Genomic DNA, 14,912 nt, shown 5'->3' on the forward strand with positions numbered 1-14,912 from the left:
TGTGTGTAACACTTAAAGCAGTTCAGAGGATTTTAAAGCAGTGATGTTTTGGAGTGATACTTCAAGATACAGAAAATTTTCCTCAAGACAGAGTTATGGAAAATTTTCAATTCAAGAAAAACAGATATAAATTATTTCCTTAAATTGACAGCCACCTACGTTTCAAATATCAGCAGCCCTGTGTTAGCTTGTGAGGCCATCAGCAAAGCAAGCCTCATTTGTGATCAGCCAGCTTTTTACACTACACCCATGAAGGAAGCATCAGTTAAAGCAAGAGTCTGAAGCTCCTAATTCCATGTACAGGAGATGTGAAACACTGAAATGGGGAGGATGCCCAAGAAACCACACAACCTGGAAGTGTTGAGTACATTGCAACTTACCAAGAGTCTAAAGCCTATTTCTTGAATTTACTTTTCTCACTAAACTTTTGTTGGAAATGTTTCAGTAAGCTGTATGATAGATCATCTTCTTATATGTAGCTACTTGTGAGAATACAAGTACAGTGAAGTCAAAGTCTTCACACCCTTTCAGAAGCCAGCAGCATTTCATTACATACTTTAGCTAATCCAGAACATATTAATGGAAAAACATAATGAAAGTTAAGGAAAAAAAAGTTGGAAGTATATAAATCTATCAGGAAGAACTGCTCTCTTAAAGTGATGGGCACTTACAAAGTTATTAAATACTAGTTCTGAGGTACTTATGCTGTTGGATACCTCAGATTCTGCTTTAGGAAAAGAGAAAGCTTTCAAAACAGTGCTTCAGAAATTACTGAAGTTTTCACAAGTTCCATGTTGCTTTTATGAAGGTAAAAGTCTGCCAAAGTTCCACAAAGGAATTAGGTAATATTCTGCTTTGTTATCACTGTTATGAAGAATGAAGGGCACATATAACACAGACACAGCGAACTTATGCCTTCCATTATTAAGTATTCAAGTCATTTCTATAATTAACCACACTTTATTAAAAGTCCTTCCGGACAACTTGATAATCAACATTTACTGCAGGCAGAACAGTTGAAAAAGGACATTCTAGTTGATGGCATCAGTCTTATTTCATACATATACAATTTATACACAAGGTACACACACACAGCAAGTATGTCTATTAATTTTAATAGCATACTTTTTAAAAGCTGAAGATGAAAATGTTAAAAGTATCTACTCAAAGTAAAGCACCTCTAATCCACAAAGCCAAGAAGAAAGGACAGTAAGACATCACCTGATATATGGGGGACACAATTTTACACACAGCTCAATGTTTATTCCCCAGTGTTCCTCATCGAGCAATACGTGATACCAATTGAACAATACTTCGGTCTTGTTGCTCTATGTGAAGAAAAATGTGCAAGTCCAGATTTTTAAATCAGGCACCGAAATAGGCTTTCTTCGATGAAAAGAGAGTCATATCATGGCAACATAAAATACAATCTATATAGAATACTATCTCTTTGCTATAGGTCTGCTGCACTGTAGAGAACAAAGCAGCCTAGCACTACTCCTCTTTGACCGAAGAAGAGACCATGTCAGAGAGGATGGACTCTCATTTTCCTTCAGAATACATAAAAAAACAACATCAGAAGCCTTTGACCTCATATGTTTTTATCTAGGGCAAAATGAAGGAAGAAAAGAAGGAACCGAAGAGGGATCAGTAACCTCTATCGTCTTTTCTTGAACTTTCTGAACATTTTTTAGCTCCTGAATTGACAAATTAAAAAAAAAAAAAGTAAGCAGAGAGATGAAGAAATCTTCAAAAGGAGAAAATATGCGAAAAGATCAAAGCATCAGAGCAGACTGAAAAAAGGCTAAATCAACAACTTGCTGCTGAAGCTTGTAAAACAGAACCAAAGAAGGATCTAAAATTTTCCATGGCTTGTAGTCCATTCCAGAAGCATGGACTATATAAAGGCAAACAAACTATGCTTTCACAGCCCCAATAAATCTGCCTATAAAAAAAAAGCAAAACCAAAACCAAATCAACAACACTATGAGAAAGCAACTGCAAATCTATCATAGCATACACTGATCCAAACAAACTAGAAAGAAAAAAAAGGGGGGGCAGTTGTTTGGCAATATTGGTAGCTTTTCTCTGAATCATTATTAAAGTAGTGTCTGATAAAAGGGTATTGTACTATTAGAAGATTTTTTCAGATGAATGAAAAACCAGATTTTTAACTATTTGTAATAATTAAATACATTGCAAAGCTTTAGAAAAGATATCTTCTCCCTGGTTTTATAATACCTTTACATCTGGTAGCCCTGGATATTCCCAAGTAGGAAACGAGACACTTTCAGCACGCTCTCTAGGCATTTATCTCACCCAGCCTCTGAAAATAGCAATCCCACAAAAAGCACACAGGGTTTGTTTGTTTGCTTGCTAAAAGACAGGGGTTCGTAAAACCTAGTAACACTATGAAGCAAAAGAAAAAAAAACCACAGGCTAACTGGAGATTCTTATTCTTGCTGAGCTGCACTCTCTACCACAGGCTATCCATCAGGAAAGCATGCTGAAATCAGATTCCATTTTCCTACTTACCATGTTGTGCCACAGAAAGCAACCACAAACTACAACTGCTCCAACACAGCTAGCCAGCAGATGGCCAAATTTAAGGGTACAGCCCACACTAATGTTAGGTATTTAGCCTCAATTTTTAGACAGTCCAAACATAAGCTTTTGTTCAAGTTCCATCACAGATCTATCTCTAAGGCTACTTTCATGACCACCTATAATTTTTCATTCAAGTGCCCTGTTTTAAGGGCATGCTTTCACTTGGCATGTACATTCAGTATATTAAGAGATTCATTCTATGTTAATGAGAAAACTGGAGCGTCTCTGAAGCTTCAAAAAGTAAAACGATGCATTTTGTTAAATAACTAGTCCTAGAAAACCAGCTAAAGCCAGAGGAATTAAAGTCTGTAAGAAAACTTCCTGATGTAACTCAGCTTCTGTTCTTCCATCCAATTCCCATCTGAAAGCTTTATGAGTTGCACCTTTGATGCTTAGTGAAAAGGGCACTCTAATACAGGTATGCTGGATCTTCTCAATCTAAAATATTTATGTTCATAAATGAGTTAACACTGTATGACCATTGATTTCCACTCTGTGCCATGTCAGTGTTAAAACACTTTTGCCCCATCCAAACCAGCAAGCAAGCTAACACATTATTTAGCTTTCCAGTTAGACCTTCCAGCAGTTATATGGCATGCCACACGGACAAGTTACCAGAGCTGAAGGACCAGAACAACCGCTGGAGTTTAATAAACCATTTCTAATTTATGCAATCTGATTAACAACAGATTCAAGCACTCTGACTGCCAGACCAACTGCAGCATTTATTTTACGTTCCAAAGGAAGATTTCAGGAAACCATTCACTAAAGAGACTATATTAGCCTACATATTGGTATCTCAATAGCCATACGGTCCAAATTCCATTCCCAAGCCAAAAAGGTCCACACTTCAATTTAAGACATTCAGAATTATGCAAAAATAAGTACTCTTCAATTTGTATACAGAAAAAATATATACCTAATTCCACCCAGTTCCAAAATCCCTGAAAGAGTCAGCCTGTTTCTGCCTTACGTGTATTAACTACTACAGTGACTTTGCTGTGTACCACTGATGCCAACAGGCAGCCAGTTCACATTTTTATATTAAGGCAGGCTAAGAACAAAATGTTTAACCTCAAACTGTTGTCATCAGTGCAACTGGACAACTCAACACAGAAGAAAAATCATTGCACTTATTCCAAGTTACTGGATTAGACAGATACTTGGATGTGTAACTCTCTCAGACTCTAGTAGGCATGCGTCATGAAAACGGTCCCTCATGAAACTGCCTTTGTTGGAAAGAAGCTTAATTTACTCCTGAGCCAGAACACACAAACCAAAAGAGTAACAAATGAACAATACATGGTAGAACAAAGTCTTGGTCAAACTGCAGTCACCAATTGTCACTCCTAAAGGAGTCTTCCCCTCATAGAAAGCATTCAAGCAAAGATGTCAGCCTCTCTCAAAAAAACCTGATCATCAGACAACCTGTTGTAAAAGCTGTAATCCAGATTCACGTAAAATAGCTAAAACTAAAACAAAAGCATAAATATTTTAAAATAAACTTCTTTGATCAAAAACTAATTTTTTTGGTTGCTCACCACTAAGTTCTAATAAAATAACTTTAAGTATTTTAATTTTGAAGCATTTGTCCAAAAAAAAGAAAGAAAAAGAAAAAGAAAAAAGAAAAAACACACAGAAATCAAAAGCACCTGTAAGTTTATTGCAAAGGCACTCAAACTACTACCCCAAGGCTGCTTGTTATTTTTTAGAACAATTCACATAGGCCAAAGGTTGCCTTCTCTGGAGGCAATTTGGGAGTAGGTTGAAAGTCAGCTGAATCACTTTAGTAGATAAGCACTCTCTTGGCCATATCATGGGCACTCCCCACACTACATGACAGGCAGAGAACCAAAATGTTCTTAGAAACAACCATGGCCCAGATCAGGTACCTGATCCTAGAGATAACTATACAACCTAAAGACTCCTCACGCAAGCCCAAGTAGCCCCCAGGAAAAAAAGTGGCTCTTCAGACATCTCCTCTTCCACTAGCACTCCTGAGACCTGCCCGGGGAGCAGTCCAAGAGCAGAAAAGAGGTGGATGCACTGGGCAGCACATCAAACAGGAAGCCTCACTATATATAAGCAGACCTGTTGTATTGCATGTTCACAGGAAAACCAGTAAAGCATGCAACCTTTGCCTACACTGGGAAGAAGATCTGTTGCTTTCAAGATAGAGGTTGGGGAATGCAAATTCGGTGTGTTTGTCTCAGACCCAAAATTTTAAACCAAACATTTTATTTCTATTCAGTTACTGACAAAGTAAATACAATATCTATCTCTGCTTTGATTACTACTTTGTAACAATTCTGATTTTAAGTGTGTATTGAACAAGACAGACTCACAATCCTACCGTGTTTACCATATACAGAATAAATTGTATAACTGTATAAAACCACACAACATCCATTTCTACGTCCATAATTCTCACTCAGCACCTAAGAAAAACACAAATCTCTGCTTTACCCTGTGGTCTCTTGACAACATGCTGAAGGGAAAGTTACTCCAAATCTGCAGTATGGATAAAATTAACATATATGAGCAAAGACTCACACAGCTAATCCCACTTACATAAAAATATTGCTGATACCACATGGTCTCATTTCCCCTCAGTCTCAGCACAGTGACACGTACTAGAGTATTATCTATCTCCTTACAAAATGCATTCAAGGCTTAATAAGACACATTTCCAAAAGAAAATTAGAGGATGTATCTATACCATCGCCAGGTAGTAGGGTCTATGAATGTATTTATCCAGTCTATAAAATCTTAAAGAAAAACATAAAAAAGGACTAATACAAAGAAGTAGCAGTTAGAATGGAAATTACATTTTCTAACACTACAACAATTTGCAGCTTTTTACCTTGTCTCTTTCTCTATTTGCACATAATGTCAAACCTAATTCTGGAGGAAAAAAAAAAAGTCACCCCAAACTTGTGTGATTTTATGGAATTAAGTCAGTGAAACTATTTACATTACTATGATATTTACTTAACATTGCCTACAAGCTAATGTTCTATGAAGTGCATGTCTGTACAGTAAACATCAACCTCCCAGGGAAAACTATAGTTTAAATAAACAAGGCAAACATGGAAGAAAATATGTCAGTTGACATAGAAAGATTTGGAGAAAAAAGAAAAATTAAGATCAATTTACCAGTCTCTTATAAAGCAAAACAGTATCAGAAAAAGGAGATAAATCAAATTTCAGAGTCCCAGTTCAGTGCTCCAGTAAAATAATCTGCCATTTCAGCCTATTATTCAAACAAAAAAAATCTCACACTTAGATAACACCAGGAACACTGTCAAAATTATATGCATATTTTAAAAAGATAAGAACTAGTCCATAAAAATACCTTGGAACTTTTGGGAAAATATCACTTTTAAAAAATATTAATATGTTTAGGATATCAGGCATCCAGAAAAGCTGTTTTAACACAGTAAGTATGGAATCAGGATACAACAATTCCTAAATTCTAAACCTAATTCTGTTACAGATTATGTTGTTGTAGACCGTAGAGAACTGAAGAAATACTGCTTACCATCCACAAAAGAGTACGGTGAAGATTAACTACTGTTAGTGAAATGTTGAGTATATATGGAGGGTTATTCATAAAGTTGTATACCTACTATATGGCAATTTCATCTTAATGTCCAAATTAAGAATTTCATATGGAACCATACCAAAATTTTTTAAAAAGTGAGGTATACAACATCCACTGCTTTCCTCTAAACAAACATCAAATTAACCTGGAAATTAGACTGCCCCAACACAATTTATTGACTATTTACCACCTCATTATCCCTAGGTGCTTACCTATGTATTTATTGCTTAATTACTTGCTCTATCATTTTTTCAGCTATTTAAGTCAACCTGACTGATCTAATTCCTGACTGATTCTAATGTCCTCCTCTTCCTCCTCTTTGAAAGGCAACTGCTGTATTTGCCCACTTCTGCAACCCTGGGACCATCACTACTGGTTATTTCCATGAATCCCAACAACAGATGGGCTGCACCAGGCCACTCACATTTACAGGAGAAAGTGTTTCAGATATTCACAAAACACAGAATTTGCATACTTCTGGTGGTATTCACTAAGCCAAAAGGATCTAAACATATTTCAACTTATGCAAGATTTCCTTCCAACTCTGTCTCACTTGTATCAGTGGCAGCAGGGAGTTGTTTTGGGGTTTTTTTTTGCATACAATTTATCTTCTTCTGAAGACCAAAACAAAAATGATTTCAGTATTTACTATTTTTTTTACTTACTTTCATCAAGTAGACTCTATACTTCACCCTTCTCTCCAACTACTATAAATTATTCCAGCAACTTTTTCATTGCTTTTCTATTCCCTGACTATTCACCTTAGCTGTTCTTATTTGTGTTGCAACCCAAGACATATGTCCTTGCTTCCAGTTTTCATAGGATTACTTTTTATTGAATAGTATTTCAAGAATTCCTAAGGTTGCCTTACTGTTCTCTTATCTTTTGCCTGCATCAGAGTAATCTACCTTTCAGAAATTGACAGGTTTTATATTCCTTATATTTTAGGAGAGATCCTGTCTACCTATTTCCTTAGCTTGTAAAAGGTATACTACTTAAAATCAATAGCTTTCATTTCTTCCTTTCCCAAGCAGAAGGAATACCATTAATTCATGATCATTTTCATCAAAATTTAAGTTTCAAATTTTCAACCACCTCATCACCATTAGTCCAAATCTAGTTTGAAGTAGCCACTTTGACAACTTCTTCCATTTTCTAAAAGAAAAAGTTGTCCCAAACATTCCTAGATCTTCATAAACTGAGCATCCTCTCTTTTTGCCCTTCCAGCAAGTATTTCTGCAAAACCTGCAGTTTCTATCAAGTCCTATTCTCTTATCACTTCTGTTGCTTGCTAAAACGAAAGAAAAAAAGGAGTTCAATAGTTCATGCAAATTAGACATTCCTTTCCTCTTTCTTTCACAAAAAATTCAACTGTCTGCTTCAACTCTGTATTAACTTCAGCAAAAAAATGCATGAGCATGCGTACAAGCATGTATGCAGTGCAACACACTCTCTCTTTCTGAACACCTGAAGGCAGAGGACCGCAGCAGCACCTCTGGTCAGTTCAAAGATAGCGTGCAAAAATCAGAGATTTTCAGTCATTTAGGGGGTAGGGGAAACAAAACCAAACCAAACCAGTCACCTTAGTTGGAGGATGCTCATCTGCAGACTGACAGCATACGTAAACAGGCAACAAAACAGCCCATCAATTCATCCACTGAAAGAAGAAGTTTCTGTGCTTAACCTTTATAACACAAAAAAGTCTATCACCTGCGTGAGCCAGTTCCATCATCCGCACCAACTCACAGAACATGTACAATAAAACACTGAATTCAGAACCTATGAAGTCTTAAATGCTTAGAAAAATGAAGTACTCCTTTACTACATAACCAAAATAGCCAAAATTTTAAACTAAAACTTGCATTTATTTTGAGAACTTTGCAGAACTGCTCTAAGATTCAACCAACAGTATGAAAGTAACGAAAAGAAACATTTTCTAAAAAAACAGGTCACAAGCAAAGGAGCATACTTCATTCCCTGAACAGCCTGCAAAAGCAATTGATACAGACAACTCTGTAAATTAAATGCACCTTGATCTAGTGCTGCATAGTACTCTCACAAAAAAAACAATCTCTACCACATCACTGCTGAATAGCGACTGCTGAAGCAAGTCATCCAACAGCAGTCTCTTACAGACCTTCACAACAATTAATACCAGGCATTATACAAATCTGCAATATTATATATGCACTGGAGTACCAATGCCCATCAGACACTGGCAGAGTTGTAAACAATAACAGATTGTAAATAATAATAGTTGCATCACACAAAAGCTTCCAACCCACTTGCTATGCTACAGCCCATTCAAGCAAAACTCCTTTTTATATTATGAAATGCAAACTTGATCCACATCTACATCATGAAAGGCCGAATACAGAAAAGCAATAACGCCAAACAAATTGAAGAACAAAAGTAGATAGGCAATTCGGCATACAATTCCAGCATGACACTGTGACAAAGGCTAGTCCTCGATGCAAGAACAAAACAGGAGTAAAATGATTCTATTCCTATATTTGGCAAAACTCATATCAGAATGCTATTTAAAGCGCTAACATCCACGTTTAAAGAATAATACTGAATATCCTGGAAAAGCCACAGAAGTTAATTCTGTGCTATTTTCATGAGAAAACAACTCATGTAAAGAATGTATTTAGCATTACAGAGTCAGCACAAAATATTCCATTAGAATGTATAAATACCTCACAGTGAAAAAATTCCAGGTATCAAAGGATCCTAACCTAACAAAAAAAGACACAATAAAACTGCTGGTTGGGAGCTGAAGCCAATCAGATTAAAATAATGACAGTAATTTCTGACTAGCACTCATCTTCCTGATCTGTTTCAGTGGTTAGCATTCCAGTGGTTAACATCCAGAGTAAGAGCAATTTTTTTTTTTGGGGGGGGGGGGGGGGGGGGGAGATATAATTAACCAAACCTAAGTTTTTAGGGTCAATACATAAACAGCTATAGAGAAATGCAGTTGCATGCAATAAATGGCAGGTATGTATTTTTTAATAGTACCTTTTAGCCTTAAACTTTGTGAAAGACTTGCTTAGACACACAGTCTCCCTATTAAAGTTGTGTAAAAACCTGCCTCCTAAAATAATCACATTCCATCTGAAAAACAATCTGTGCAGAAAAATAAGACTACTTTCAATCTTCACTTTCCTACCCCCACACCTTGTTGTTTAAATTGTATGTGATAATTACCCTTTCAATTTTCTTGTTTCTAAGCATGATTTCAGTTACACTGCTGATGTGCTCCTGCTGCCAACAAGACAACATGTGTAAACACTCTCACAGAAATCTGATCTATTCCTGCAGACACAATTGACAGCAATGCCAATGCTGGTTTACTCTCTACATCAGTATTGGAAGAGGTCTATCCCTCAGGACAGACAAATTTTAATAGGCATCACATGAGTTAAACCATTCAATACCCAAAATCATATTTAAAAAGGGGGAGAGAGTATCTACTGCTCACCTTTCCCTTCAGATAACGCCACAGTTTCCAAACTGCATGAACTCACTGCGATTATTTATTGCGTGTTCAGCTGTTCACAGTACAGCAAGATTGCTAAATTACAACTTTTGTGATATTTTTCAATGCCAGTAACTGCAGCAGTTGCCACAGATATTTTGATTATAACCTATGAAATCAGGATCTCCTAAGCCATATTCCATAACAATTCATTCAGCCTGTGATTCACTATCTTCTTTCCTAAGTATATGCTTGACTGTTCTTGTTCAAACTCGTTAGTAAATATGTGGTACATGAACACTAAAATATGACAAACAAGTGGGAATAAGTGCCATTTGTTAAATTTTACCTACACGTATAAAGAGCTAACCAAAAGCGAAGTTTAATCTCATAGCTACAAAATTCATCTAACACACTTGTAATTGAGGCTTAAACAGCAAATGCTAGAATATAGTCAAATTCAACAGGCCAAGATAGCTTTCCTAGTAAATAGCTCCAAAAGCATGCAGTACATCATTTTGATGAAACAAACCACGAATTCACAAAAAGTCTCAGGTACTTCATCAGCTGAGCTGTATCAAAAAGTGAATATACACTAGTAAACTATACTACTGTAATACCCAAAATAGTTGCGACAAATTCCAGTTTTAGCAAAATTTAAAATGATTCTTTTGTGCTTACTCAAAGCACTACACAGTTTATATTTCAGATGTGGTTTTGTGACTAATTCTTTTATATGCAAACATTTTAGTACAACCACAGATTTCATGAAACTTTCATTAATACCTCTACTGTCAACTGAGGTATCCAACATTGCTCAAACTATGCAATTCCATGACTTATTAGTTCAGGTACTGTTCTGCATTAGTATGGCTGTATGTTTTTTGGTCAAAGCTAGCCCTTATCAAGCCACCCCGTAATGCAGACACAACGAGATCAAGTCTTTTCATGTCTTTTTTTAAACAATAGGACACAGCTAGACATAGAAACTTTACTTTCACCAAACAAACATGACTGGTTGGTTATCCATATATGCAGCTGCTGATCAGGACTGTTGCCTATTTTAGATTAACCTGCAGATCTCTAACCTAAGTTCTTTGCACAACTGAAGCAAATCTAAATTGAGATGCTGTATCAACACTGACACAAAATAAGAATCTCCAGTATGGGTATTTTGGCAGTCTAGCCCTGAATGTGTACAAAGACTAATACACCTGAATGTTAAGAATACATCTCTACTTGGAAATTTATTTCAGAAAGCTATTTTAGCAATTATAGCAACTGGGTCATTTAGAAGTGCCTGCACTTGGAAATCTACCAAAATAACTTCCAGATTAACTACCTAGTTTGGAAGTACACAGCTGAATCCAGGTATTTTTCAGACCAAAGTAATTATGTAGGCCGGGATAAACCTAGAATGACACACTAACATTCAACAAGGTCAAAATTTGTTCAGAGTACAACACATTCATGAAAGGTCATTCTTTGGCAAAGGAAACAGTGTACAAGAATTTTGGTAAATCTGCTTTATAAGAAAGAAATTGAAAGAATAGTATTCAAAAAGAGCATACAAACAGAAAATGAATGCACAGAAAAAAAAAAGCTGCACAAACAACTTGTGCTCTCATAGTTTAGAGCACAGAGGTACCAGCCCACGAGGCTGTAACCTCTTACACAGTTCTGGCAGCTACAAGGATAGTTGCAAGCTTGACAGAAAGTAAATCATATATGTGGGAATATGGTATGGAGACAGAAATAGGACTCATAACTAGAGAAAGAAACTGAGAATCACTGCTTTAAGTCTTGCTTTCTGTTTTGTTTCACAGGTTTTTAGTACCTGTTATAACCTGGAATTAGTTTAAATAGCCAAACTGTCTTTTACAGTGGTTTAATTAATGAATTAAGCTAACTGCAAAAGTTTAACATAAATAAAATTAAGAATTTCTACCATTGCAGAGGGAGGGTGATTCTGCAGCTTGGCTATGCCCACATGTATTTCATACAACCCATATTGTTTTTCAGTAATAAAAAAGGCTAAGATGTATGTTAATATACATTGTCACCAACTGTGTCTGAAGAGTCTCTTCAGCCGTCAAGAAATACAAAGTTTCTCTCCCCCTACTCAACAGGATTTTGCAAAGAGATCAATTTAGAAGCCAATTTAATCTAAACTAATACAACTCTGAACAAAGAGAACACATAAAGTGGAAAGACCATATTGCAGAGTTCCATTCTTATCAGAATGGAAGTCAAAATTCTTCTTCAAATATATCTGGATTACAGTAATTCCAAGTCTATTTTTCACATGAAATGTTTACACACAGACGGGACAACAAAATCCCAGACTGCCCTGAGAGGGGCTATTCACAGGTTTCCTTTGGGCTTACTCTCTTTCAAAAGCTGGTTCAAAAATCTTAGTCATGATTTTCTAACACAAGCACCACATTTGCACATTTCAATGAAAATACAATTTCTTTATGTGAGCCATTCGGTAGCTTTTATAAGCTGACTATAAAACAGAACGCCTTCTTTCCATCAAGCATTCAGGCTAGGTAAACACAACTGAACTGCACTTTTAATACTGACGTATTTGCTTTACTGAGGACTTCCATGTGCCCTACACCATCAGCAAATTCTTTTTCAGGTAATTCAGATAGAAGTAACAGAGCTCCCCGATACAGCGCATACTGTCAAGGCCTTCTATGAGTAGAGCAGTAAAATTCCTGCACCAACATCTTAAGCTCTGTCGCCAATTTAGTTCTCCTCTAGTCCTCTGAAGGCTCCAAAGGAACTTCAAATTATCCAAAGCCAGCAACTGACTAGGACCACACAAGTAAATTAAGTACATCATTTTATAACAGTTTGATTAAACTGGTGTAACCTTCCTACTCAGGCTTTTCTAGGTAAACACATGCACTAAAAAGAGAGCAAGTGGAAGATTTAAGAAGCACATAAGGCTTATCAAGATCAAGCTGATAGTTTTAGAGAGACTGATGCGACATAAGACTACTAATCTTATAAACACCTGAAAATGCTCCAGGGTGATCTTAGAAGCCTAAACTGTAGGCATTTTTTCTTCAGAGGTTTTAAACGGCAAAGGTTAGGCATTCATGTCTTAAGACTGATAGGAAAATACATTTAGCTAAATATATAGCATAAAGACACACAAGAGTGAACAGACGCATCCACTCACAACAGACCAGACCATACCCAAAGGACAGGACTGGCCACGCTGTAACGTACAGCTCTTACTCTGTTCACTTCAACTAACATAAACCAGGCTTAAATCATATAATCAGGCTTTTTTCTTACTGGAGAATCAAAGACTTTTCAAACCATAAAGCAATACAGACACTATATGGCAAAAAATAGCATTATTAAAAAGCTGCCACACAAGATGTCCAGAAACAAATAATGCCTCAGGGGCAACTCAGAATGGTAGAGACACCCTTACCAAAAAGCAGAGTTTTGCCAGAACACCCCAGTCATTAAAACAAGGACTGAAATCTTTACACCTCTCTAGTCACAACTTAAAATCCTCAAGAATATTAATATGCTCTTCTAACAACAATTTACAAACTCAAGTTTCAAAAAGACAGTGGTGAAATAACTTATTTAGTACCAGGAGTGAATTAAAGGTATTCTAAGCTCTAGACTACTGTCCTTGACAGTACACACAGGCATGGGGTAAGGAGCATAAATGCTAGGGTACGGGAAGCACAGCAGCAAAGGAACGAGTGGGGAAGTGAGAACAAATTCACATGAGCAGGCAAACACCAGAGGAGGAAGGCACTGGTACTAGTCAGGTTCTAATTTTAATTTAAGCTAAGGCAAAGTGATCTTTTTGGGGAAGGAGAGGGTGGGGGGAAAGAGGGCAGGGGAAAGCCCTGTCTCATTAAAATGTGGTAGCAAGAACACTCCCAGTGCTGCCTCTTTGTACTTGCAGTGTTCTTTCACTAACACCACAGCCCTAAGTGCAACTGTTTGCCATTTTAATCATTCCTTTTACTTAAAACTACTGCCTCATTTGTGTCTTCTTGAACTGTTAGTGTAAGAGTAGAATGAAGGAACACTATATTAAGTTATACAGTGTTATGCATTGGCTTTTATTTACCTTACCAGCAACGTTCATAGGACAACAAAAACCTAAGCAGGTCTTGTGTCAGAGCGCAGAAACCAATGAATAAAATATTTACAGAAAAAAAACCCTCTAATACAGATATGAAAAATTTATTATCATCTAGATGAAACAGCCGATTTTCTGACAGCAATGCAAGTCATTCTCGTGTCTCAGTTCAGTGCTTCTGAACAGCAAATGCAGCTTATTCATCAGCAAAGCTTCCCAAAGAACATGAATTTCCACGAAGAGGTCTTCCCCACGAGCAGTGCTGAAGTTCATGCCTGAGGTTTAACAAAACCAATCTACACATGGCAGAATCAACATTTTTTTACGGTCATGATCAGTAACTTAGTCTCTGCATCACTTACGAAGCTCCCAAAATTTCAGGCTGGAAAAAAAAAATTTTTTTGGAGCCTTTTCCCCCAGCCCCCGTGGAGTTTGCCTTGCGGGAGCACCGCAAGATGTGGGAAACAACTACCCGTCGGGCCGGGCGGCGCTTCACCTCAGGGCAGGACCTGGCGGCAGAGAGGCACCACCGGCCGCTCGCGAGCCCTAGGGCCGCTGCCAGGGCCCGAAGCCCCTCGGGCGCAGCTCGCCCCGAGGCGCCCCGGCGGCGGGGAGGGGGCGTGCGGGCGCCGCCGTGCCCGGGGCGGGGGATGGGGGGGAGCCACTCACCGAAGTCCAGGAACTGCTTGATGGAGAGCGGCGAGGGCGAGAAGCGCGAGTAGTACTCGATCTGCTTGGGGATGGGGCTCTTCAGCAGCGCCCCGCACAGCCGCATGGCGCCCGGCCCGGCCCGGCCCCGCGCCGCCTCCCGCCCCTCTGCTCCCCGCGCGGGCGACGGCAGGAGCCCTAGTGCGCTGGGGCTGGGGCGGCCGCGCAGCCGCCCGCGCTCATGCCCGGATCGCCGTACGGCACCGGGACCGACCGCAAAGCGCGCCACCAGCTGCCGTAAAGCGGAGCGGGGCGGGGGGAGCAAGGAGGTGGGGCTGGGGACGGTGACCCGGGGCGGGCGGGAGCGGTGCGGCTGGCGGCGAGGCGGGTCGGGGTGTGAGGGGACGGGGCGGAGGCGTGTTGGGGCGTGAGGGGACGGGGCGGAG

General features: G+C 38.5%; 1 protein-coding gene across 4 annotated transcripts in view; it reads right to left on the reverse strand.

Moving 5' to 3' along the window:
- Positions 1 to 14,672, reverse strand: part of PDK3 (pyruvate dehydrogenase kinase 3) — a 60,120-nt gene extending 45,448 nt beyond the window's left edge. Inside the window, exon 1 of one of the 4 annotated variants that reach the window (XM_026075402.1) lies at positions 14,488 to 14,672. In XM_026075402.1, the coding sequence (XP_025931187.1) occupies positions 14,488 to 14,593 (106 nt within the window). In that variant the 5' untranslated portion in view covers positions 14,594 to 14,672. The remainder of the gene's footprint in view (positions 1 to 14,487) is intronic. The other 3 variants (XM_026075403.1, XM_026075410.1, XM_026075409.1) reach the window with 3 other exon arrangements.
- Between the last annotated feature and the right edge of the window lie 240 nt (positions 14,673 to 14,912).

The sequence above is a fragment of the Apteryx rowi genome, unplaced genomic scaffold (genome assembly GCF_003343035.1).
Source record: "Apteryx rowi isolate R43461 unplaced genomic scaffold, aptRow1 scaffold_403, whole genome shotgun sequence".
Taxonomy (NCBI): Eukaryota; Metazoa; Chordata; class Aves; order Apterygiformes; family Apterygidae; genus Apteryx; species Apteryx rowi.